Source organism: Zalophus californianus, chromosome 6 (assembly GCF_009762305.2).
Source record: "Zalophus californianus isolate mZalCal1 chromosome 6, mZalCal1.pri.v2, whole genome shotgun sequence".
In the NCBI taxonomy this organism is placed as follows: Eukaryota; Metazoa; Chordata; class Mammalia; order Carnivora; family Otariidae; genus Zalophus; species Zalophus californianus.
In genome coordinates, this window is record NC_045600.1 from 102,444,070 (window position 1) to 102,471,240 (window position 27,171).

Consider the following 27,171-nt stretch of genomic DNA (forward strand, 5'->3'; position numbering starts at 1 on the left):
GGAGGGAAAGATTTGTTTAAAGAAAAAACTGGAAAAAAAAAACTCTGTATTTTCCCATAAATTATCTCAAAAAGAGATCAGTTCTATTCTTTCTAAAATTATGTTTTAATTCAAATTAAATTTAGGAAAACTTAAAGGATGACTTAACAAAGAATAGTTTTCACCAACATATAGGAGATATACCTGAATTTGTTTCTGTATTTCTTCTGGGACTTTAGTCAGGGTTAGCTTGCTTTTGTAGGCACTTTTATAACACTTGAGCAACTCCCTGTGTTTTTTTATGTTACTCCATGACCACATCTGTGTATACCTTCTTATATGAACTTCAAGAACAGAATCAATTGCATATTTCCACCTGCAAATCAAATTTTGTTAATGCACATTTGAATACAAAGGTTTAAGAAGCAGCAGGAAAATGGCTTTTACTTTTTAGATCTACACTGTTACATTTCTTGTTCTTATTAACTGTTCTCCTGTAAGAGCCCAGTAATTAGGATTTCAATTCATTCCCCAGTACAATTCTCTGACTTAAACAGATTACAAAATGAGCAAATTACTCCAGTAAGAGGGTATGTCAAAGCAAAATAAAAAAGACACAAAATGACATGTTATGCAAAATTAATACTATCCCAATATGGTTTTAACATTGAGCCCATGTGGTGACTAAAGGGTACTAAGACCAAAAAATGATTAAAGTCTTAATGCTAAGTTGAGAATTCAGGAAAAAGCAAGATCACAAGAGAATGTGTTTATAAAAAGTAACAAAGACCTAATACAAAAGATATCCCTCTCATGTCTATAAAGGAAAAAAAAAAGGCGCCTGAGTGGCTCAGTTGGTTAAGCAACTGCCTTCGGCTCAGGTCATGATCCTGGAGTCCCTGGATGAGTCCTGCATCGGGCTCCCTGCTCGGCAGGGAGTCTGCTTCTCCCTCTGACCCTCCCCCTTCTCATGTGCGCTCTCTCTCTCTCTGTCTCAAATAAATAAATAAAATGTTTTAAAAAAAAAAAAAGAAAGAAAAAAAAGTGGCTTCATTACATGGCTTTAAAGGTCTCCTAAATCTGAGAGTTCCTAACTATATATTTCTCATTTAAAAAAAAAAAAGATTCTAACTTACCATCTTCGACCATTGGTATGAAGTGGTAAATAAGGCTTATATTTCCTGTAAGGGGCATTTCTAACCATATAATCCACTGATTCCAAAAGGTCAATCATACTTAAGTACTATTAAAACAAAAATACAGTTATATTTATTATATTGCACACACATGGGTAAACACCAAATTTTGTTATATTTTCAGTCTAGTAGAATTCTAACTTCCATGCACAATGAATATCATGGTTGCCTGTTAATATTATATTTCATCAAATTTAAGACGCCATCAATTACAAGTTGTAACATAATTTTTAAGTTCTACTACAAAAAGAAAAAAAAGTGCTGCCAAATAAACTGTCATACCATCAATAGTAATATACATCCTATTTTCAAATATGTTACAGTGTGCAATAAATGAACATCTTAGAAACAACAAAATACACTATCTGTAACTAGTGACTGGAACACGGTTGTTCCTAAAACTACATAGTTTCCACTGGACCATCATTTCAACATATGAACTGATTTGCAAACTGCTCCAGAAAATCATTACATAACCAAAGCAAGATAAAGCTATTTAATTGCCCATCTTACCATCAAGTATAACTCTGCATGTACCTGGTAAATAGCTCAAACTGAGGGAAACAGACAGACAGACACACACACACACACACACACACACACACACACACACACACACACAACTCTGCATGTACCTGGTAAATAGCTCAAACTGAGGGAGACACACACACACACACACACACACACACACACACACACACACACACACACAGGACTGTAGATAAGATAAAGAAAGGGGCAAATCTAGCTTCTTCCTTTTGGTTTTTCTTAATGCACTTCTACCTAATGGTTACCATGTGGCTATTCACCACTTAAAATATGGGTAGTCTGAACTTAAATGTATTTTAAGTTTAAAATATACCCCAGATTTCAGAGATTCTGGAAAAAGAAAAGGATGTAAAATATCTTAACAATTTTTTACATTGATTACATACTAAAATAATATTTTGGGAACGTTAGCTTACATAAAACGTTATTTTATTAATTAATTTCATCTTTTCTTTTTACTTTGCTAATGTAGCTACTAGAAAATTTAAAATTACATATACAACCGGCATTATAGTAGTCCCCCCTAATCCACAGGGAATATGTTCTAAGACCCCCAGTGGATGCCTGAAACCATGGATAGTACTGAACCCTACATATGATATGTTTTTCCTATACATATATACTGATGATAAAACTTAATTTATAAACTAGGCACAGTAAGAGATTAACAACAATAACTAGTAATAAAATAAAACTATTCTAACAATATACTGTAATAAAAGTTATGTGAATGTGGTGTGTGTTTCTCTCTCAAAATATCCTATTGTACTGCACTCACCCTTCTTCTTCTTGTGATAAAATGCCTAACAGTGAAATGAAGTGAGGTGAATGATGTAGGCACTGTGACATAGTGTTAGGCCACTACTGATTTCTGACCATACAACAGAAGGAAGATCATTTGCTTCCAGACCACAGTTGACCCATGTAACCAAAACCAAGGAAAAGGAAACCATCGAGAAGGGGAACTACTGTATATTTTTATTGGACTGCACTGAGCTAAAAGCTCATTTAGCTAAATCCCTTGTCCTCCTTTTAGTTCCAGTTCTCCAGGTCAGTTAGCCAAACTCTTGGGGCATATACTCAAAATGAGAAACAAATGGTGAAGGAAAAAAGCTGCCAACATAGTTGGTCTAAAAATTAAGTAGACAATATTTAATATAAAAGTCTTTATTAAAATCTGAGGAAGAAAAAAACACATTAAAATCTTCCATCAATTGGGAATTAAATGGAAATAATGTCATTTGCTATAATTTGGTAAGATTCTCCACCAAAAAGGAAAAGACCAGATAAAATGAAGGAATTTATTTCTTAAATTTGGTACTTATTTTCTTAAAAAATATATACATATACATATATATATAGAGGGAGAAATAAAGTATAAAAAGAACCACTAGAGCACTGGAGAAGGAATAATCACAAAGGACAAAAGCAGCTGAGATTCAAAGCTAATCAAAACTAGAAATGACCACCTGAATCTTACCTGAGGTTTGGTCAATTCAATGGCAATATTCTGTACTTCTATGTTCCAATCAAGTTTGGGTGTTTTGAGCTCTGTTTCCGCATAAGGATTCATGTAGAGCTTTGCAGAAGCTGATATTGGCTGGAAAACTTACATCACATGGGAAGACATAAGATATGTTTATATGCCCTTACATATGAACAACTGTAAATAATTATGAGAACACTGTTACTCTGAAAATATAGAAAAATCATAAAAAATGTGCAAAAAATGTAAAAAATCACTACCAAAAAATGTGCAAGCATCTACTTATTTACATAATACCAATTGCAAGTTAAAGTGGAATCTCCAACAAGGAAATTGGAGTCCTATGCCTTTAAGTAAAAATGTACAAGAGTAATAGACAATCTACTCTTAGTTATTATTCAGTCTGTGTAAAATTAGGCTTCTCTTCCTTACTACATTTAATGATTTTATTATTCATTAAAAATACTAACACAAGGTAGGAAACAAAATTTGATTAATCTGTCTTATTTAATCACTGGCAGAACTTAGGAACAGAATCACAAATTCATATTACCAAGAAAAAAATGCTTACTACTTCACAATTTTCAAAATGATCATTACATACATTATCTTAGAATCAAGTCAGAAAATATTCTTGAAGTTAAGAACTAGCATGAAAAGGTGTTATTAGGGAAGGTGACAGAGAAAAGTAATATAATAAATTTCACTGTGAATAGCATTAAAATTAGATAAATTGTGATATCTTACATTATTTACAATTGCAAAGGATTGTATAAAAATTTTAACTTATTTAGAGGTTTTTATAAGTGGAGGATACCACTTATAAATGAAGTCGTAGATTTTTCTGAACTAGCTCTTTCACAAATGAAAATAAACACTTTCACCTGAAAACATCACTAAATAGATGAACATAAAGAGAAAGTGCCAACTCATATAATGGCAGTCAGCTATAAAAGAATATGAAGAAAACAACAGTGAACCAGAGTAATATGGAATATGGAAGAAGATGGGCATGAAAGCTGAAATAAACATAAAGGGGTATACTCAATTAAAAAAAAAATAGCCTCTTTGGAATGAAACTAAAATGGAGAAAACAGATGGCATAAATAAATAGTCTGCTTTGTGAGCAGTCTATTTAAAAAAGAAGTAAAGGTGAGGATGCCAAGAATTAGAAAAGCCACTTGGAAAAATCTCTAGACTGGTTGCTTTGTCATAACACCGTAATAGTGACATGGCAAGGTTGACATGGATACCAAGATCTCAGAGATTTAGTTATTAAACAAAGAAATGAAAACCTAATTCCTAAAACAAAGGAGATAACAAGAAGGAAACATGAAGGCCAAGGGTGTTTAGCTTTTAGGAGTAAACTACAGTCCTCCTGCTCTCTTCTCTCTTAACTCTCCAGTGGTGTATGTGTCATAACCTATTCCTAAGCAATTTGTTATAAGCCAAATATACTGCATTATAAAACTAAAATATAAAATCCTTTCTATTTGTCAAAGTAACTTTACCAGAAAAAGTATATTAAGACAGAGTATTTAATCCTATGCTTCCTATTACATGAAGTAAACTTTCACCCCTACTTACTATATTGATGATTTGCAGGTATATTGTTACTTGTAAGAATTTCACTTTTCAGCTGATCCTAAACAAAAATTTGAAGATGAGAATGAAAAAAAATGCACACATATTCAGCTACACACATGGTTCTTAAATCAATATCTTTATTCTCTTCTTTGTAATTAGTAGTCCATAAGAAAAATACAGTGAGAATTACTTATGGATATATTTCTTTAGAATATGGAAGTAGATCATTTTTAAAAATTCTAAAAATATGATACATTGTGTTCCCCTCTGACTTAAAACAAAAACAAAACGAGCACTTGGGTGGCTCAGTTGGTTAAGTGACCAACTCTTGATTTTGGCTCACGTCATGAATCTTGGGGTCAGGCTCTGGGCTCAGCGGGAAGTCTGCTTTCAGGATTCTCTCTCCCTCTGGCCCTCTCCCCACTCACTCGTGTGAGCTCTCTGCCCCTCTCTCTCAAATACATAAGTAAATCTTGAAAAATAAAAAACTAAACACCCATGAATTAGGATCTCAAACACCTTCTAGACAAAGGGAAATTATTTGTTACAATATCTTTCTGAGTAATAAGAGATAGAAGCTTGGAATTAATTCAAGTTCAGAACATTCAACTCTTCTTCCTTTTTCCTCTAAGTTACCTAAAAATGACTAAGACTAACTTAGCACACTGAAGTTTTGAATTAACCTTTCACTGTTGAGGAAATCATCATCACAAATGCGTAAAACATTTGCTAAGGTCAACTATACTTCAATTTAAAAGAAAATTTGCTAAGGATATATTCTTTAGGTCTGAAAAGTACCCTCTTTCTTTACAATACTCTTTAAGTAATCATTCTTTTATGAAACACAATGTAATGCCATCAAAATGAGAGTGTTAAAAAACCATAAATGCAGTTTTAATTTAATAGTATAGGTTATTATCTCACTATGTAGTGAGTGATTTCACAAAGATCTTCAAAAACATAAGTGCTTTTTAAAAAGAGTGGATTCTGGGGCACCTGGGGGTGGCTCAGTCAATTAAGCGTCTGCCTTCCTCGGCCTTCAGCTCATCCCTCTATCTCTGGTACTCCTCCCTGCTCGTGCTCGTGCTCTCACACTCTCTCTTAAATGAATAAATAAAAAATCTGAAAAAAAATTTTTTTTAATAAAAAGGAGTGGCGGGGTGCCTGGGTGACTCAGTCATTAAGCATCTGCCTTTGGCTCAGGTCATGATCCCAGGGTCCTGGGATCGAGCCCCGCATCGGGCTCCCTGCTCAGTGGGAAGCCTGCTTCTCCCTCTCCCACTCCCCCTGCTTGTGTTCCCTCTCTCGCTGTGTCTCTCTCTGTCAAATTAATAAATAAAATCTTTAATAAATACATACATACATACATAAAAAGGAGTGGATTCCAGAAACTGTTTCACAATTCTGATTTGGTTAAATACAACTTAAACAAAAGACTATACCCTGTCCTCATTAAAGACCTCTTAAGTTAAAAAAATTTAGGGAGTGGAGTTAGCTCTTCCAGGTAGAAACTGAAATTACCAAGATCTGTTCCTTTGATCCCTGGTAAGACATGTTGCAGTTTACATTCCAGTAGGCACTAAGACTATCAAGTCGTATAAGCTGTAAAAGAAAAATGAAAGAGGTCAAGCAACTAACACATGAAAATTAAGAATCAGTATTAAAAGATTATTCTCATGTTCACCCTAGAATTATCCAATTGCCATTTTGAACTTTTAAGGAAAAAAATAAAGCAAAAATGGGGAAAATACACACACGTTATTCATAGACTTTATTAATCGTAGCATTTGGTAAACTGTGTTTCCAGCACCACTCTTTCCAAGGAGATTCATTCATTCAATTATCAAATATTAACTGAGAATTTACTCTTTATCAGACTTGTACATGTTTTGCTGAATAAGAAGACATGGTTCCTCCGGTGGAGATGAATGACTGTTTAGGAGGAGGGGTGAGGGGAGAGGATTCTAGAACAGCAAGGGGGGGAAAGCAACATACTAGAAACCCCTCTTGAAAATTCACAATGCTTATTAGCGTATTTAAAGTACTGTGAAGTCCTGTGGTTTAAAACAAAGTGAAACATACAGTTTAACTATGTACAGCTTAGTACTTTAGTCAGTAATCTTGACCAGAGAATATTTTTTTCTACAAAGCTAACATCTCAATTTCCTAATGCTCCATAAAATACAATTGGGGAAATATTAATTTTATCTGATTTCTTTTGCTAGGTGAAGAACCTAAACCTCAGAAAAGGTAAGTGATTATAGAAGGTCACATAGTAAGTAGCAGGGCCAAAACCAGACCTTACAATTTTAACTCATACTCCAGTGGCACATTGGGCTCCACCAAGGTTTCAAAAAACTACATTAAGTGTTTGTACCTAGAAAAATAACAAGAAATTCTTAATCCAGTCTAATACCTTGTATATAATTTTTTCTGCTTCATTTAATATGCATGGAGTCCAGTGTTCATTTGCAGTCTAAAAGAAAAAAATAACTGTGAAACAAAGTATATATATATCATAAAACAGTACTCTAATATTTATAAACTGTAACAAAATAACTTAGATAAAAGAAAAGACATCTAGCTAACCATGGCTACTGTGAGCTGTTTCCTTACATATCTATAGGACAAACTCAAAGAAACCGTGAAAATAGAATTGAGGAGGTTCTAATTTAACTGAGTTCATTCGTCCAGAAAATAACTGCTGATCTAATTTGTGTCTGTGTGGAAGGAACTGGGTATGAATAAAAAGAAAGAGAGCTAGCCTATAAGATAGTGAAGGTCCACATTCTTTTAAAAAAAGTCAAATAAATAATTATTGCAACGAAAACCACGAGAATATGGAAATAACAGCATGACCATGTTTCTAGAAAGTCAGCATGATCAACAATGTCAAATCAGATAAACTAAAATTAGTTTATTGAGCAGCCAGGATGCTACTAACGGACTTAAGAAAAATTTCAGAGAAGTAGCAGAGTAACAGAGGTGAGGAAACAAAGATAGTAAAGGCAGAGAATTCTCTCAAAAAGTTCAGTTAGAAAGAAAAGATAGAGAAGGCAGCAGTTAGATGGGACCTAGGTAGAGTGGGAGAAGGTTCAGGAGGGCCTTTTTAATTTTGTTGTCAAAGACAGACTTGAATGTGTTTAAATTTAGCTTACAGGAAGGAGTGGGAGGAGGGAAAAGTGGGAGGGAAGGGAGTTGAGGATGTAGGAAAGAGAAGGAAAGTGATGGAAAGAAAGAATGAAGGGAGGAAAAGAGGCAGAGAGAAAGGGAGGAAAAAAGGCTCCCAGGACATGGAGAGGATGGGATCCAGATCAGAGGTGGGAAGATTACCCTAGATAGAAGAGTTAGATTATAATTGGAAAGATGTAAAAAAGGAATGATATGGATACAGAAAGAGGTAAGTTTGGGGTTACTGTTGTTATTACAGTCAATGTAGTAGCTGAAGCAGGAAATAACTGAGCCACACATGTGCCAAATGCTTTACACAAACCATCTCATTTAATCATCGCAAAAATTCTAAAATAAAGGTACTACTTTATCAGTGAAAGAATGAAGGTTAGACAGAAGATCACCATGGTAACCAGTATAATAATATGTTACAGGTGCTATAATAAAATATAATGGGGAGCATAAAAAAAAGAATAATAAATTCTAAGAGGAAAGTGAAGAAGGAATGAGAAAGACAAGGTAATATCTAACATAAGAATTAAAACCTGAACAGAATCACCAGGGAGACAAAGGGAAGAAAGTAATACAGGGCAAAGAAAACAGTATGAAGAGTCTGAGAAAAGATACAGAGAATCAAACAACAATACACACTAAGGAAACTACACATCGTTTGTATGCACTAGGATGCCTCTATCAGTCAATGAGAGGTACATAACTATTTTGTAATTTTTTATTTTGTTGGCTAGAAGCTCAACATAAAATATTGTGCTCATTTATGGCTAATATTGTTAGTCTGGTTTTTCTGGAGGAATTATCTCTAGTTTCTGTTATTGTATTATTTCTTTTTTATCAAAAGCCACTTAAAATTCATTTTGGAAAGAAGCAGAAGATAAACAGTATAATAAACACTAGCTTCCCTGACTCCCTTAACTTTGTTTCTCCAGGGGTTTTTTTTGTTTTGTTTTGTTTTGTTTTTCAATGTTCCTTCTTCGGTCTTCAATCTGATGGATATCTCTACTTATCTGTATGGAAATATCATTCTGAAGGCCTCTATGTAACCATGTCCTTTTTCTGTTCCTCTGGAACTCCACTTCTCTTTCATTTCTCTTCCCCTTCTTTCCCTACTAAGGCCCTCTCTATATAACCATCATTAAGACAAACACATACCCAGCATGATTTACTGTTCACTGTTCTTAACTTCAAAACATTTTCTTACCACTTAGTTGTCCACAGAAAATAGAGGGGGAAATGTCCAACCTAAATGTACACACTATCTATCCTTAAAGATCTTTAGGAGAAAAACCAAACTACATAATAAAATACATAACCAAAATAAATGACCTTATATACATCTCAATGTAATACATACACACACACACACACACACACACACACACGTACATATACACATTTACAAGCTATTTGGAAATTCTATCTGCCTATACCAAGAATGAGAACATGATCTATAAAAATTTACCTTTCCCTATTTTCCCTACAGCTTTTAATTCTTTAAAAACATTTGATATTGGTATTTTGATATTTCTTAAGTTCCAAGACAAATCAAAATAATTAGAGAATGTAATAACAGCATCACTATAAATTCTAAATTTCTAGAAAAACTGTAAAAAAATTGTACATAAAAATAAAATAGCGGGCACCTGGGTGGCTCAGTTGGTTAAGCGACTGCCTTCGGCTCAGACCATGATCCTGGAGTCCCTGGATCGAGTCCCGCATCGGGCTCCCTGCTAGGCAGGGAGTCTGCTTCTCCCTCTGACCCTCCCCCCATCTCATGTGCTTTCTCTCTCTCTCTCTCTCAAATAAATAAATAAAAATCTTTAAAAAAAAATAAATAAAAAATAAAATAAAATAGCTATTTGTATCGATAGTTGATTTTAGGCAATTCACCCTGTGACTTGGAAATATTTTACAGGTTTCACAAAAATTGCAAATAAGGCCAACATTACCAACAGACTAAGTTCTCCCAGTGTGACACCAAATGAAAGAGGCTGCTGTGGATCAGTGACCTAGCAAAAAAGAAAAGGTGACACTAAAATACACTGATGGTGAGAGAAAATCCATGTTCCGCTCTGTACAATGGGCAACACAGGGCAATTAGTTTACAAGTCACACAACCCACATGGATTTGTGGGGAAAAAAAGAGGAGAAAAGGCGAATAACAAGGCTAGGATTATCCGTATTTTGTAGGCAGGACCCTGAAATGACATTTCCCCAGTGGAACTCTTTTCTTATGAAGTGAACTCTTTTCTCACTAACTAGATTCTTGTTTAAATAGAGAAAAAGAAACGGTTTTCTTTACGTCTATCATTAAAGATGTTCTTCCTATAGATAAATAAAACAAGATGTCACAGATAACACTGCAACTAAATTACTTTTCAAACATTTACAATTTTCACACTTAGAAATGTGAACTGTCTCTTATTTAAGTCTTTAATACCCTTAACTTTTCAAAAATACTTTGTTAGGAAATGCCCAAGATTCTTAACATTTAATATCCTCAGTCTCTTAACCTATAAAACTTTTGTTCTATTCCTGATCTTCGATTCCTAAGTTATATTGATACACCATGGTTACAGGGCACCACAATGTACACAATGTCATTGCTGTAGACGCCATAAGGATGTCCAAGTCTTACAGAGTTTTTTTGGACCATGACAGAAACCAGGGAAACTCAAGAGAGAGGGAAAAAACATCATGTTCTAAATCATCCAGAGTACAGTTACACAGACTCCAGAGCATAGTCACATAGACCCCTGTCAGATGTAGGAAAAAATGCATGCTCTGGAATACCTGGAAAAACACAAATAGCACTGTGAGCTCAGTTTTTAATATCCTCCTTTACTCTCACACTCAACTTTTTATACCCACAGACAACTAGCTCAAGATAACTTGCACCGATTTCAGAAGGAAATTTACTCACACACAAGCTCACGTGCTAAGGCACTACCCACTAACTATTACTACCATTCAGTGAACATCTTCGTGATAAATTATTACACTTTCCCCACCCCCCACTTCCTAAACTCTATTTTTCATTATTCTACGTACAATAATTAAGGTAATCACGTTGAAAAAGGAATGATACAAGAAAGATCCCTCTGCACTTTTTACTTCTTTCCTTTTAGATTATTTTAATATATTTTGTCAATGATACCAACTTAATTGAGGTACTTAGCCCATTCCTGTGCCTCTCTGTATTTTTTTATTAAAGAGAGAGAAATGATGTACCTTTCTAATTGTACTTGCTCAGTAAAAAGCTTAGTTTAAGTTCAAACTGAGGTACTCATTCATCAATATGCCATTAGTTTTAAGAATAATTCTTTCACTTCCATGATGTGTTGAGTTGATTTATTTTGCTAAGTGTGTTTAAACAGGGCATTGATGAGTTAGGTTTTTTGACATTTATCTGTTGACAAAGTTCAGCTTAATAACTACATAAAACCAAAAGGTAAAGTCAATATAAGATGGAGATAGTATATCTTAAAAAACTACAAATGTGTCTCACTGAAATTTAAGTTCTATGAGGAACTTATCAGGGAAAGAAAATAAACTCTATGTATGTCAGTATGGCTTTAATTAAATCCAAATTTTAGAAAAGATGGAATAATATTTCCATCATCTTAGGTAAATGAAAAATTTCAAGGTTATTTTACATATTTTTTAAAACTTTAAAACAAAGAAATGTATATTTAGTTTAGCTAAAATTAATCAGCGTTTTTTAATCAACTAACGTTAAACTCTGGTTATAAGTGAAGTATGGTTTCTAAATACACTTTTGCACATGTATGTAAGCTGTGCATGTTCAATCCAATCTGAAGGAATGTAAAGAGAATGAGACTAGCAGTCTACTGACCTGGGGTTTAGTCCCCTCTCTACCAACTACCACTATAATTGTTTCCATCACCACTTGGAACTAATATTTTTGTCAGTATAGTTCCTTAAAGTTATAATAGTATACATCTTATAGCATTAAAATTCAAAATAAATAATAGAGGACAACTGGAAAATCTGTCATATTACCTTTAGAAAGGAACATATGGTGGTTTTACATTTATATATAAATACCTGGCGAAAAAGGTGTAACACAGGAAAGAAGACATGGTAGTGTATTCATCAGAAAACAATAACAACAACAATAAAAAAACAACCTTGGATTTAAAATCTAGTACAGGTAACTCATATCTAGACAAATCAATACTATTTTCATAAAATACACATTTAATTACTAACTTAAACTAAATAAATTGAAATTACTTACATCATCTTCATATTTAATGTGAATATCTGTGATTTTTACTTGCACATTTTTAATTACTTGGGTTGCCAACTTTTCCAAAAACGTATCCTTTTTGGCTTCTTTTGGCTTATCTATAAAAAACAGAAAAATACAAGGTCAAGAGTTGAAATTCTCACATACTTCATAATCAAATGACCAAAGGATAGCTAAGGCACTACTCAATAGAAAGGACAGCCTATTCTGGTGTCCTTGTTTTATTTTAGATTTATTTTATTTTAATATGCATTTCCAACTTAAAGCTTATTTTTGAAGTTACATTGTATCTAACATTCATTTTACCTTTGAAGACAGAAATCAAGTGGCGATGTGTATAAATAACACATGGCAGAAAAACTACTTTTACCTACCTTTTGAGCGATCAAGACCTTTAAAAGGTTTCTTAAAATGTTTTTTGTGCTTTTTACGTTTACGTCCTTCTCAGTGGAAGCATTTTAGTGAGAAAAGGATAAAATTCAAGTTAGCAGACTAGAGGACAGAAAAGAAAACAAGAGAATTCTTCCTGACAGCAAATTTTGGTACAATTCACTTTACTTTATTCTAAACTGACCTCCGCTATTTCAATACAAACAGAAATTCACAAACCTTCTTTAGAATAATCTCCTTTAATCTAGCAAATAACTTGACAAATACAATTATACAAAAGTTGGGCAAAATATCCATATGCAAAGCCCTTTATAATATTTATGACTTTTCACAATACAAAGTTTAATTTTAATTTCAATGTTATCAAAATATTGGAAATGTAATAATGACAATATAAAACTTTCAGGGAAAGGTTTTCATAAGTATATGGTAGGGACACAGGAACACAAATGAAATGAATGGGCAGGCTGCCGACAGATGACTTCCTCTGGATGATACACCTCACACACAAAATCTTTTAATGAGTTAAGGATACAAAGAACACCAAAAGGGCAAAAAATGTACACTGAACTGTACTGGAAACTGGCTTAATAATTAATTCCTTTAAAACCTCATCCTCTTTTATTTGGCACTACCTCACTTTCATGGCACTAAACAATACCCATCTTACCCAAGTTACAAACCTTTACATTTAACTTCCTACTAGACGTCATCTCTAGCCTGCACACCAGGTGGTCTCTGTATGGTTTCCCCTGCCTCCAGTCTCCACTTTACCTCCTACTAAATATCCTTCTGTAGTGCCACCAGACTGATACCTTCTAAAATACCATTCACAGCCTGTTAATCCCCTGCTTGAAATTCTTTTAAAGGCTCTCTGCAGCCTGGCAGATAAAATGAAAAAGTGTTTGCATGACACAAAGGTCTTTTCATGACCTAACCCCTAACTCCCTGTACTGTTCTATCCCCTCTACTCATCTTTGCACTGGACACTTCAGAAACACTATCCATAATTTCCACAACAAGCCTAACTTTCTAATGGCTAAGGCTTCTCTCTCTATATATAGATCATTCTCTGAACTTCAGCTGCCTTCCCTGAAGTTCTTCACCAGGCAAATTCCTAGGAGGCTCCCAAATCTCAGGTCTGCAAGGGCCTGTCTGAAGCTTTCTTCAACTATTTCAAGCAGCTCCAGGGCCATCTACCTCTGCACTTTATATAGACTTCCACTAAGCAGTGATTATACTGAAACTGAAATGTTTGTACAACTGTCTTGTCACCAGGCAGGCTTCATTAGGACAAGAATTATCCAGTATCTGGGCACAAAGCACATGATATGCATCTGTTCAAATGAATCAAAAAATCCACATCTGAACATTATAATAAAATATATAAGTTCAGTTCATGTTATATATATAGTATTTGATAGAATATACATAAAATTTGGCTTGAAATTTTAAAATTGTTCTCCCTTGTTATTTTAAAGTGAATTGTCCTGCCACTATAAAAACTAAGAACCAAACCCTGGATTTCAAGAATAAAACCCTGAGTTTCAAGAAGAAAATATTTAATAAATACATAAAGAATCTGGACTTTGCTATTACCAGTATTTCTTGCCATAATGATGGTCTTTTTCATTCATAAATTAAACATTTAGAGAAAGACTGAGTTTTCAAAGAAGTATCACTTGAAAAGAAACAAGAAAGCCAGAGTAGCCCTGAAAACCATCCCAGTTGGCTAGAACGGCTTTCAGAAACAGGTTCAGCTGCCTGGGTTTAGGTTGTACCATAACTCACTCTTCTTACCTGACCTTCTATTATCTTTCTGGCTTCACAACTGTTTTAGCCCCTTGTTCCATCTTCGATCTCAATGTTACATGTACCATGTTTTAAAAATAGTTTCAAAATCTGACTGCCACACAGTTCTTTAGAGAAAGTTTCTATTTAACCTGATGAATACTAGTTTATGATTCTGTATCATTCTCTAAATTAGTCCTCAAATATTTTGGTCTCATGACACCTTTAACACACTTACTTGAGAACCCTAAAAAGTTTTTTATTGGTGTGGGTTACAATTATTGATATTTACCATATTGGAAATCAAAATGGAGAAATTTTAAAAATATTTATTAATTCCTATTTTAAAAAACATTATGTAAAAAAATAAAAAACATGTGACAGCACTGATAACCCATATTTATGAAAATAACCATATTTTCCAAAAGTAGAAAGAGTAGCATTGTTTTACATTCTTACAAATATCTTTAATGTCTGGCTTGGCAGAAGACAGCTAGATTCACCTATCTCCTTCTGCCTTTGGTCTGTTGAAATGTTGTTTAGATTAAAGCACAAGAAGAAAATCTGACCTAACTACAGATATGTAATAAAAAAGGGAGGAACATCCTCATGGTCTTTTCATGTAATTATGGATACTACACCTAAACTCAACAAGTGGTAATTTCTTAAAGGTTAATTGCATTTTGGAATCTGAAATTCTATCAACAATTTTTCATCTGAATTAAAATCAACTGGCCTACCTTACACTTTAAGGACCTTTGACACATACCTGATTTTTTATCATGCATTGGTAATATGGAAATATCACTTCATTGAATTATGGAGATCTTCTCAATGTTGAGTGATTTCATTATTTAATATCAAAAATCACATTTGTATCACCACTAATCTCATCATGAAAGTCTTTAAGTACTAGGAAGCTGCCAAGCTCCAGGTGGCAAATGAAAGTTTTCCAAAATTCTAATTTTTGCTCAAAAGCTAAAAAATCTTATCACTGGCAACAAACATCATCAGTTGTTTTTTCTTGAAGTTGTTTTGTTGAAGTATCTACCAAACACCTAAATCTGAATAATAGTCTGTCAATCACTCTTCCATGTAAAATGGTTTTCCAGAAGAAAAAAAAAAAAAAAAGCAACTAGTTCAGCTGACAATTCAAATTATGCACAGGTATTTTTCCTTGAGACAATTATCCTACTTAAGTGTTTAATACCTATTTCCTCCTTTGTCACACAAAATATTAAAGACATACTCAAGAGCTTAAGTTTATTAAAATTAAATTTTTCCTATTCCATCAAGAACATTCTTAAGTAAAATTGGTGCTCTTTTTCTTTTGTTTCATCTTATTTTTTACTGTGAGTACACAGTAGCGAACAATGCAATGGCTGGCTGCCAGTAAGGTCTGGTGCCACTGCCCTGATTCATGCTAAGGCAGCCACAATTTTACCCAACATTGCTTTTGCACCAGCAGCACTAGTGGTGGCACAGTGAAAAATCACATATTATTTTAGTATTATTATGAAAATAGTTTTGACATTTTGAGAAACATGCTCTGGAAAAATTTTTTAACTGACATCAAATAAGGAAGGAATACACATTCAGAAAGTAAAAAGATGAAATGATCATGAGTCTACATTAAGTCCTAGCCAAATGAATCAAGATATCAAAATTAACTGTTCTCATTTCAGAATCACCAAATTCTAGGCCCAGATTTTTATCCAGGTTAATGCAGTGTTTTTAAAGAAGTAAACTCTGAATTAATTAGGTTTTCCTTTATAGTGACCACTGTCTGTTTTGGTTTTTTTTTTTGGGGGGGGGTGTTTGCTTTTACCACCAGTGTTACCCACTGATTTTTGTTATGACTTGAATGGGCCACTGGAATTCATTTGTACCTTGGAGGCAGATTACTCCTTGGAATATCAGAAAATACTGCCCTGGCAGACTGCAGAAAGTTGGTCTAATTATAACAAAATTAAACATTGAGCCATGAGTATTTCCAGACTATTTTTTATATTAAATAATAATTGTAAGACAAATTAACATAGTCAGTTACACTTGCTAAAGGGGCAGATTTTATTAAAAGAGAAACGCCTTTCAGGGTAATTTCACTCATTGCTGTGAAATTTGCCATGCAAATTCTTCTTCCATTTGTCAAATGAACCTAAATATTAAAGAAGCTTCTAGTTGCAGAAGTAATTCTAACATAATGCTTATTGTTTACGTTTCTAGTACAGACCCCACTTGCCACTTAATCAAAACAAATTTTAAGTGTGACTAAGTTAATATAATAAACTCCTATAAAGTTATGGAAAATATAATCAAATACATCAAATTATTTTATATAATATCAGAATTATTATTTTAATGTACTTGTATGTATTAAATTCCCTACCATATAAAAAAAATCCTATTACAAATCCTAAAGCAGTCAGCCTTCAAATCTGCCTTTTGTGAAGCCTCATATTTCAATACGCTGTATAAGACAATAGTCTACATGTGCCTCTGGAGCTCCTACAGAGATAAAGCAAATCAGGAAGGATATGAAGAACCCCAAAGGAACACTTCTTATCAAGGCTCTAAATAAAGTCTCACTCACTAAAAAAAGGTTCCATTTTACTGCTTTTTACAAGTGTGAAAACCACTGCTATAGAAAGGAATTGACTAATGGAGAAACTACTACACTATAGAACCAAAGTCAGAAAGATAGTCTAGATGGGGTGCCTGGGTGGCTCAGTTGGTTAAGCGACTGCCTTCGGCTCAGGTCATGATATCAGGGTCCTGGGATCGAACCCCGCATCGGGCTCCCTGCTAGGCAGGAAGCCTGCTTCTCCCTCTCCCACTCCCCCTGCTTGTGTTCCCTCTCTCACTGTCTCTCTCTCTGTCAAATAAATAAAAAAAAAAAAACTTAAAAAAAAAGATAGTCTAGATTTGAAAGTTATCTATATATCAAACTGTAAGCTTCACAAGGGCAGTAGATCATATTTGCTTCACCCCATGAACATTCAGCATCCAGCACAGTGCTTTCCACAAGAAGACACTAAATATTACAGTGAATGCACAAATGGCTACAGAAGGTTGGGAAACAGAAATAATGGTAAAAGAGAAAAACATGAATTACATTTCCATATTTTCTAAAAAAAATGGCATATCATCAAATGGGCTCCATTAAAAGCTCAAAAGTGGATAAGAATATAATTTTTATATAGCTAAATATAATGAACCATGCATACCCACCAGGCTTGATGTCCTTGTAAACAAAGCTTTCCAAGCCATATATGAACTCCCCTGAATGTGCGCCTGCATCCGCATGGCAGCAATAACCAGAATGCAAAGCATTTAAGAGACCTTAATTTCACATGTAAAACATGTCTAAACTTAATTCAAAGATTTAGAAATCATGTAACAGACAAGTAAAATGTGGCGACACCAGAACAATCTATTTCTAGGGAACTATTTCCATTAGTTCAACATACAAACTTTATTATCATAATATTATAACAAAATTTTCGAGTAATTAAAATTATAACAATTAATAATTTCAAATTAAGCAAGGCGGACAAATATCAATTATGGCTAATGTCTCAACGAATTATTTGAAATTTTCAAAAAGAGCAAAAGTCCGCTATTTTGGTTCTCTTTTTGCCCACTGTTTTGCCCATTTGCAGAATGAAATATTGCTGTGATATTTACACTAACTTCAGAGTTAGCTTTAGTCTGATCTGTTCCCTTTAGATACACTTTCTGAATCCTTTCTATCCATTCTTGTTAGTGATGGCTACATAGCACTGTCCTCCATTTCCCTCCTCACATACCACCCAGACACGAAGGTAAGTTTAACCTTCCGAAAACACAGCTTTGATGACATCACTCCTGGATTTTTAAAGAAAGAAAAAAGAAAACTTACTATTGACTCTCTCACTGGTTACAGATGAAAGTCCACTATAACAGAACTAAAAATATAGGATCTAGATAGAGCCAGAGTAGGTTCAAATTATAGCTCTATCATTTTCTAGCTGTGTGACTTAGGACAAGTTATTTAACTTGCAGCTTTCTCAACTGTAAAATGGGAACAATAATAGCCTTATATCATAGAATTATGACTATTAAATGAGTCAATATATCTGAAGCATTTTGAAGAGTGACTGACAAATAATAAATGCTCAATAAATGTTAGCTGCTATCATTGTCATAACAATCACCATTATCACCATCATGGCATTCAAATCTCTTAAAATTGACCTAAACTCAGCTTTTCAACCTACATCTAATTACATTCCATCAAACTCCCAAATTCTTAGCTATTCCCTGTACCTGTTCTATACTTCCCTCTCTTTACTGTCCCCTCTACCTAGAAGACCCTCTCTCCTTTTCTGCAAAGTCATCTTTTAGACATAGCTGAAATATTTATCTTCATAGTGTCTGCCCTGATCTCTTTGGCTTAATGTATGTTCACTCCCTTACCACTCTTATGTGTACCACTTTGATGAGACTCAACACTTTTTCCTGTTTAAGATTGATTATGTACATTTCTTATTTCTCCTCTAAAATGTAAGGTTTTTGACAGCAGGATTCACAGGTTTTCTGATTTTTATGTTTCCAACAATGTGTTGAGCAGATTGGCATCAGACTTCTCAAAAGTACCTGGTAACTAAGCAATACTGCCTTCAAAAATCTAATTTTAAACCTGGCATTCTATCTCCAGCCAAATAAAACAAGTGCTTAAGTAAACAAAGACTTTCAGACTTGAAAGGATTTTAACAATCATATCCAATGTATCCTTTCTTAAAAGCTACTAGATAGGCTTTAGCAAAGCAAAGTAACAAAGAACAAAAGGCAAAGGACCCAGAAACCAGTGAATTTAACACAGAAGAGGGATGAAGACCAATCCTAGGATGACAACTGTGCAGCCGGACTGAAAAAACAACCATTTCAATGGTCGATCTCCAAAAGAAAAATGGGTCCAGGGAGGGGACCAATAGGTGGATAGGGGCAATTGGAAAGTAACACTGATAGTCATTTAACAGATTTCACATAGCAATGGAAAAGAATTAAGGGTAAATTTACACAGAAAACAAAGCAAATGAAAAAGAAGCATTTACAAATTCAAGAAAAACAAAAGGTTGCATAAGAAAGGCAATATAATGTAGTACACTTGACCTACACAGTGAACAATTACACTGTCATAGTAATGTAAATCTTGACTAGTAATTGGCCAAAAATTATGATATAACCATATTATGAGGAGAGAGAGGGGAATTTAGAGTGAAAAGAGATGGTAAGAGAAGTAAACTCCTTGACTACCATAACAGGAAATCCTAGATAATACCTTACACTAATAGATTAGATAATGACAGAACATTAATATATCTAAAACCATGGTTCCCTTCAAGGAATGGGTCTAAAGGGTAAAGAAGAGTGGAACAGGAGACTGGCATGTTTCATCAGAAGTCTTTTTGGCAAAGCTATTTGATTTTAAAATGTGTGTATATATCACTTAGATAAATACAAAATATATAGGATTTGGGAATCTTTGGCCTCACTAGGAATTTCATCTTTCCCTTTACTTTATAATAGCCTTTCCAGGAAAATAAACTCACTACAATAAGATAAAAGAAGAAAAACATCAAGAAGTTTATTTTTACAGTTGAGCAAACTGTTTAGAAATGAACTCATTTATATTTCAATTTTATTTTTTCCCACGATTGTGGGCAGCACTGTATTTTACCAAATGAAACAAATTAAGTAAAAATACTTTTTTAAAGCAGATTAGCATGATGATTTTGTTTTCAATTTTATCATCTGCTGCTTGGGCCTGAATCACTTTCTCTCCTTCTCTGAGTTTCTATACATGTGCCATGGTACCTTTGTGCTTTTAAAACCAAGAAATAATTGGGAAAAAAATAAGCCTCAAAAATAAAGTATGGTATTAAGTAATAATTATTAATAATGATGAAATGCAAAGCATCTAAAGACCAGGGTGTCTTTTATCATTCATATGAATAATAATACATGAAAATGTGACCGATATTCATAGAAACTAGAAAAATAATTATATGCAGTCAAGATAATTAAATTTATTGCAATTAAAAAAAATCAACATATATCCCAATTATCCCATATATCCCAATTCATTTCTTTTATTTTTTTAAGATATTATTTTTAAGTAATCTCTACATCCAACATGGGGCTTGAATCCACAACTCCAAGATCAAGAGTCACATGTTCTACCAACTGAGCCAGCCAGGCACCCAGAATTCATCTCTTTTATACTCAAAACATTTTTCTGAAAAATCTAAGATAATAATGTTAAAACTGAGTATCACTTTCTGAATTTTAGTTCTATCCCAGCAAAACCTAAATTTTATCATCCACGAAGCTACAATGTAATTATCATATATTATACAAGCCTAATAGTCCTAGTTACACAAACTTAGTGCCACAGATGTTCAGCTCTTATAAATATATCAAGTCATCCTTAAGAGCCTCTCTGCCAGGCCTAAACATATAAATTTCCTAAGCATTAAAGACCCAGGAGTCAAAATTTCATAGGTACTCAATATAAAACGTATAGCATGTTATCATTTGCCAATTAAGCTGTAAACTACTAGGAGAGACTATACATGCTTTTTCTTACAGTTCACTGTTAACACGAAAATATTTTTAAATAATCAGTTATTTCCATCCAAAAATAAAAAAAAGAGGAATTTGGGGTTTCTGAAAAGGAAAAATATAACTTAATTTTATATGTACATAATAAATTATATGTGTATAATTATGCTATATTATACATATGATACATTTTATTGTATGTATCAGTTTATCTAATTATATGTCAATATGCCTACTGATGAATATGTATCATTAAATACACTGTGCTGGGGCGCCTGGGTGGCTCAGTCGTTAAGCGTCTGCCTTCAGCTCAGGTCATGGTCCCAGCGTCCTGGGATCGAGCCCCGCATCAGGCTCCCTGCTCAGCGGGAAGCCTGCTTCTCCTCCCACTCCCCCTGCTTGTGTTCCTGCTCTCGCTCGCTCTAATAAATAAATAAAATCTTTAAAAAATAAATAAATAAATACAGTGTGTTAAAAAATATGCTTAATCTGACCTGTATCAAGAAAGAAATGAAATTCTAGTGCTCTCCAAGTCTTCCTCCTCATTTTATGGTATTATTTCCACATATACTAATTAACCAAAAGTGAATAAAAGTAAATAATCACACTGAATTGTCATAAAACAAAACCATTTTCATCTTGCTTTATTTAGCACACAAAAGTAATAGAAAAAAGAATACTGTTTTCATAAAAATACAGATTCTTAAACTGCATATCTCAATATTTTGAGATATGATTTTAAAAGAATATTCTTTCTTTGGAACTACAACTTACGGAGGCTTATGAAAGCCTCCTCTCTACAGTGCATTAAATATATCTAAAATACAGCTATACGTAAGTTTATCTAAAACATAAACATATTGTATCACTTCTTGGTCTTTTGGCTAAGATCATGTGTAAAACATAAATATATTGTACCTTTCTCCGCTGCTTTTTGGAGGGCTTCTTCAATTCGGGATAGCTCTTTCTGTTTAGTATCTTGCAAGGATTTTTCTTCTTTTTCAGCATCATATTTAATACCTAAGAATATATAGTGAGCTCACACACTAGGAAATGCAATTATTAAATAAAGAAGAAAAGTTCAACCTCATGATGATTGTGTGTTTATACTGTAAGTCTTATAAGCCATTTTTTTGTAACTCAAAAGAGCTGCATTCTTAAATTAGTTTTACAAAAAGTTTAAACATAAATAAATGATTCCTATTTACTTACAAAGCTTTTATCAAAACAGAAAGGAACGAAAGAAAGGAATTAAAGCAAGAGAGGAAGAAAGGAAAAAGGTTAAGAGGGGGAGAGAGTGAGCAGAAAGGCGAAAGGGAGAAACAGAAGGAAGGCAGAAAATATAACAGATAATTTCCAGTTATTTTGTCTGAAGGGTAAAATTTTGAGTAACTATAAAAAATATGTAACATCCAGTACTAGCTGGTATCAATATAGATTAATAAAAAGACTTTCAGAAAGTAATTTAAGAATATGTATCAACAATCAGAAAATATATATTTCCTTTTTATCTAGAAATCTCATTTTTGATAACGTATCCTAAGGAAATAACACAAAAGAACAAAAAAAGATATCTATAAGAATGAGGTGTTTATAATGTTCAATCTAAGAGTCCAAAAGAGTAGGCAGCTCACAGCCTTTCAAAATTACCACTATCACATATCAAAAATATATACATTAAGTAAAAAAACAGATCCATATAATGTGACAAATGCTGTATCAAATCAAATATGTATACAGTAAAGAATGAAAAGCAAAATATAAAAATAGAAGTTTTGTTTGCTTTATAGTTGGGAAAACAAGTAATTCTTCCCTAAAATATCCAAACTTTTCTTAACATTATATTGTTCTTATAACTGAAAAACCGGTTATAATAAAATATATTGCCTAAATAAACACTACTGCTTTACATACAACATTCATTAAAAATTAAAACACTTTCATTTACTATTTCACACACATTTTTGAATGCACATACTCTCAAAATCAGAAGCAACAAAATAGAGAAAAAAAAAATTTCCACACTTTAAATCTGTAGATTAGCACATCAGTAGATTAGCACTTTTTAAACTTACTTCATTTCATTCTCCAAAAGTAAATTATTTAATGCATCTCAAACTTAAAATGAAGACTTAGTTGCAAAATAATTATTCACAGAGAAGAGAATAAATTTAACAAATGGTTGGAATTATTCTTTCCAACATCATAAAAATATTTTACGTACAATTGTGGCAATATATATGTGTATATAGGTAAAAAAGTATCTATATTTGTGCATGTATATGATTAGTTTATTTAAAGTATCTTCTATTTTATTAAACATATTAAAATATTTAACCAAGGTAACAACTTAATTTCACTATGCTGTTGCTGAATGGTTATAACCTAAAACAACATACTTGCTCCAGGGACAACGAGCAGGTATAGTCCCTCTAGGGTCGCAATAACTGCTTCTCCATAAAGGTTCTTCCAAGGAATCTTCAAAGTTAATTTATCTAAAGAAATATAATTTCAACCTTTAATTCTTATTTGGGCTGCTCCAGAAGATACACATTTCCCACTTTCCATTTAGAGAAAAAGTATAACAAAACCCTTCACACATATGGTATGTATATCACTCAGAAAAAAATGAAAAAACTCCCAACACTGAAGTTTGCAAAGATCTCTTCCATATTAATTACTATTAGAAGTAACTATTCATACTGTGCTTTATACTTTTCCAACTTTCTGATATCACTTCATTTGATATTCCCAACATATATAATGATATAAGCTATCATTTCAATTTTGAAAATAGTAAACTTATTTCCAGAGAACTTAAATAAATTACATAAGTCTACCTAAGTCATCAGTGTGGATGCCAGAGTGACTCAACTACTTATATCACCAGAATCACTGGCACCTTTAAATAAAAATGCCCAAAGTTCAAAGAACTGTTTAACAGCATAATAAGCAGAAGAGGAAATAAAATAACGCAATGTAAGAGAGCATATTCTGATTCACCAGCATGGCTTATGTAGGTAAACTAGTTTTACCTGGGAATCTATTCCCAGGGTTAAAATCGCAAATTATTTCTCCATTTAAATTTTACTCTTCTTCTGTTTATCAACCTGTTGAGTTTCCAAAATAGCTCCCACGTCAGGGGAGTCTAGAGGTAATGCCATTTCTAAGTCTAATGACCTTATAGTGAGAACCACCTATATTTATAACAGATACTGTTACATATGTAGCTAACTCATAAACTCCTAAAAAGTTGATTTGAGAGGTGCCTGGTGGCTCAGTCCGTTGAATATCTAACTCCTGATTTCCACTCAGGTCATGATCTCCGAGTCCCGAGATCAAGCTCTGCAATAGGCTCCATGCTGGGCATGGAGTCTGCTCAAGATTCTCTCTCCCCTACCTCCTTTTGCCCCTCCCCCTGCTCACATGCACACTGTCTCTCTCTCTCTAATAATAAAATCTTAAAAAAAAAAAAGTTGATTTGATTGCCTTTATGGTATGAGACTGAAAAAGTCGGAAATGCCCCTTTAACTGTAGCATACCAAAAAAGGGATTGTCTGTCCCTTATACCTTTTCTTCTCTCCATTTACCCTAATTCATTATCCTCCCATCCTTCATTATCCTGAATTCCACTGGAATTAAGTTAGTTATATCACTGCCTCCCATTTATAGAATAGGTAATTTTTAAATCTTTAAGTAAAAGGATAACCAAGAAGCACCCACAAATATGTCTAGCTCTTAGAAAACCAAAACATTCTTGAGCTTACTTAGCCACACTGACTTTACAGGTTAGGTGTAATATCTTAACCTAAGAGAAATTTAACTAATATAAATGCTCCATAAACCAAAAAAGGGATAAATATTTTAAACAATATGCTTTTCATCCTTATATGTAAAGGGTCAGTGAGTAACCCTGAAGGGAGTCATTAAATTCTTATAATACTTTAAAAGAAAAAAGAACAAATTCTGAAACATTAGCAAACCTTTTCTAAAATATAAACCTAGTTCTAATAACATAATGAATAATGTAAAAGTTCTTTAGTTAAATATGACTCATCCAGTACCCTAGAAACTCAATTTTAATACTATGTCCTAAAATTGGATCTAACTTCTCTGAAGACAAACATATATTCATCCTTGCCTCTCCCACAGCTACCTACGTCGTCTCACACATAACAATGTATGCATAAATATCTCAAATGTAAAAGGATGAATGAATGGCTTTAACTTTACTCTAGGATTTCAATTAAGCATGCAGGACCACAACACTTCTAGATATCACCACAGCTAAATATCACCACTTCACACAGCATAAGGCTTTGTATCACAGACAAACAAAAAAGATAATGCATGCCCTAGGGATGCTTTCAATCTAAGGGAGTGTCTCCTGTTTCAAGAGACAGAAACATAAAAACGTTACTTTACACGTATAGGTGGTATAAAGTAGACTCAAACAGAAGTTTTCAAGTAATCACTAAGGGATGCTAGAACAGTGAAAGACAACGCCTTCCTTGAATACAAAATAAATGAAGCAGGAAAGCCACGTGGTGAAGTAGCAGGGTGATGGAAGTGGAAGGAATGATGGTGGCATAAGTGAAAATTCTAAAGTAACAGCAAATTGTCCAGGGCTGTAAATTACATTTTAAAAAAGTAAAAATCAGGTAATATGGAGCAGCTGAGAGGACTTCACAGGTTAACATTCTATTAAAAAATTTCTTCAACAAAGATGAAGGTTTAGCTATGGATGATCTTAGTGTTAGAGTTTAGCTGCAAAGACTTTCTACTTACCAAGACATATCCTCTATACCACGCTGCTGCATAATATAGCAAGTGAAATGATTGAACAAAACATGAGGGAAATAAGCTACACTTAAATTTTATTCACTAGAGCTTTGCAAATTAAATTATACTACTTTCACATATAAAGAAAAAGCATACAGAACTTAGATATCAATTTTGAAAATCAAGATATATTTTATGTAGTAAAACCAAAGCCTAAAAAGTATCATTGCAGTTCAAACATCCTTCCATTTTAGAGGGTAATTTTCTACCCTTTCATCAGAAAGTTTGAAGTATTTATGTATTACATACAACATATATTAGGCCCAGAGTTCCAAAAGCTCTAACCAACATAAGCCAAAACCTCTCACATTTTTGTTCAAGCTAAAAAATCTTTTAGACTAAATAACATTGGAAAAATAAAAAACTAAAAGGATTAAGAATAATTCAAGTGAAGAGTACTTACCAATTTGGCCAGCTTTGACTTTAAAAGGAACATCCAACTCACTCTTCGAAAGAAAGAAAAAAATTTAAAAGACATCTTAAATTATTAAGCTCCCCCAAAATCACCTTTATATCATCATTTAAATACACAATCATCTTGAAGGAAAAACATGAAACAAATTTTCTGTATCTGAGTAACTCAGGGCATCCTGAAAAAAAAAAAAAGTTTCTATGGACTTAAATTTGACTTTGGGGAAAGAATTCACAAGAGAAACAAAACTATAAATAGGAATGATAGGAAAAGAGTTTGTAGCTAAAGAAAGTAATTGGATAAACTGAATATTGTTTTAATAAACCAAACCAAGACAGATGGAAATGCCATGAACTTTTAAAATAATGATGAACACTGCTTATCTAAAATACTAGAATAGGAAAAGGAAGAGTCCTTTCACAAAAATTAGTTGAAAACAATAACTGAACAACTATTTTCACTCAAATAAAACACTTGGTAAATAAACAAAAGAATTTTAAAAGGAAAGGGAGAGTCTCCACTTATTATTTACCAAATTAGCATTTACTTTAGATTAAGTTACTACTGACAGGTACCAATCATTAATAAAAATGAACTTTCACTAATTTGGATTCCAAACCACTAGAAAGTACAAATAGCTTTTTTATTCACAGAGTACTAAACAATAACTGATATTCACAATGATCACTTGAGTTTTTAGCATTATTAAAAATTAAACCAATCAGAATGGCCTTTTTTGTTAGATGTACCTTAGTACATACTAATACTATCAACGTGGTGACTGAAATATAGTACTTCAGGTAACAATTAACTAAAGTAATCAATTTACCCAATCATCTGATCACTCAAGCATTCTAGGTGAACAGGAATTAAA

General features: G+C 33.2%; 1 protein-coding gene across 5 annotated transcripts in view; it reads right to left on the reverse strand.

The window, feature by feature from the left end:
- The window catches only part of VPS13C (vacuolar protein sorting 13 homolog C), a 182,293-nt gene that overhangs the window by 140,605 nt on the left and 14,517 nt on the right, over positions 1-27,171 (reverse strand). For 4 of the 5 annotated variants that reach the window (XR_003516050.1, XM_027572703.2, XM_027572705.1 and 1 more), the window contains exons 3-15: positions 26,289-26,331; positions 23,443-23,538; positions 21,962-22,063; positions 17,669-17,731; positions 12,631-12,696; positions 12,245-12,354; positions 9,933-9,992; positions 7,214-7,273; positions 6,319-6,399; positions 4,798-4,855; positions 3,205-3,332; positions 1,116-1,222; positions 184-355 (exon numbers count right to left, since the gene is read on the reverse strand). Coding sequence is in view for 4 of the 5 variants with exons in the window: in XM_027572703.2 (XP_027428504.1) it covers positions 184-355; positions 1,116-1,222; positions 3,205-3,332; positions 4,798-4,855; positions 6,319-6,399; positions 7,214-7,273; positions 9,933-9,992; positions 12,245-12,354; positions 12,631-12,696; positions 17,669-17,731; positions 21,962-22,063; positions 23,443-23,538; positions 26,289-26,331 (1,146 nt within the window). In the remaining variant the exon portion in view is untranslated. The remainder of the gene's footprint in view (positions 1-183; positions 356-1,115; positions 1,223-3,204; positions 3,333-4,797; positions 4,856-6,318; positions 6,400-7,213; positions 7,274-9,932; positions 9,993-12,244; positions 12,355-12,630; positions 12,697-17,668; positions 17,732-21,961; positions 22,064-23,442; positions 23,539-26,288; positions 26,332-27,171) is intronic. The other variant, XM_027572704.2, reaches the window with a different exon arrangement.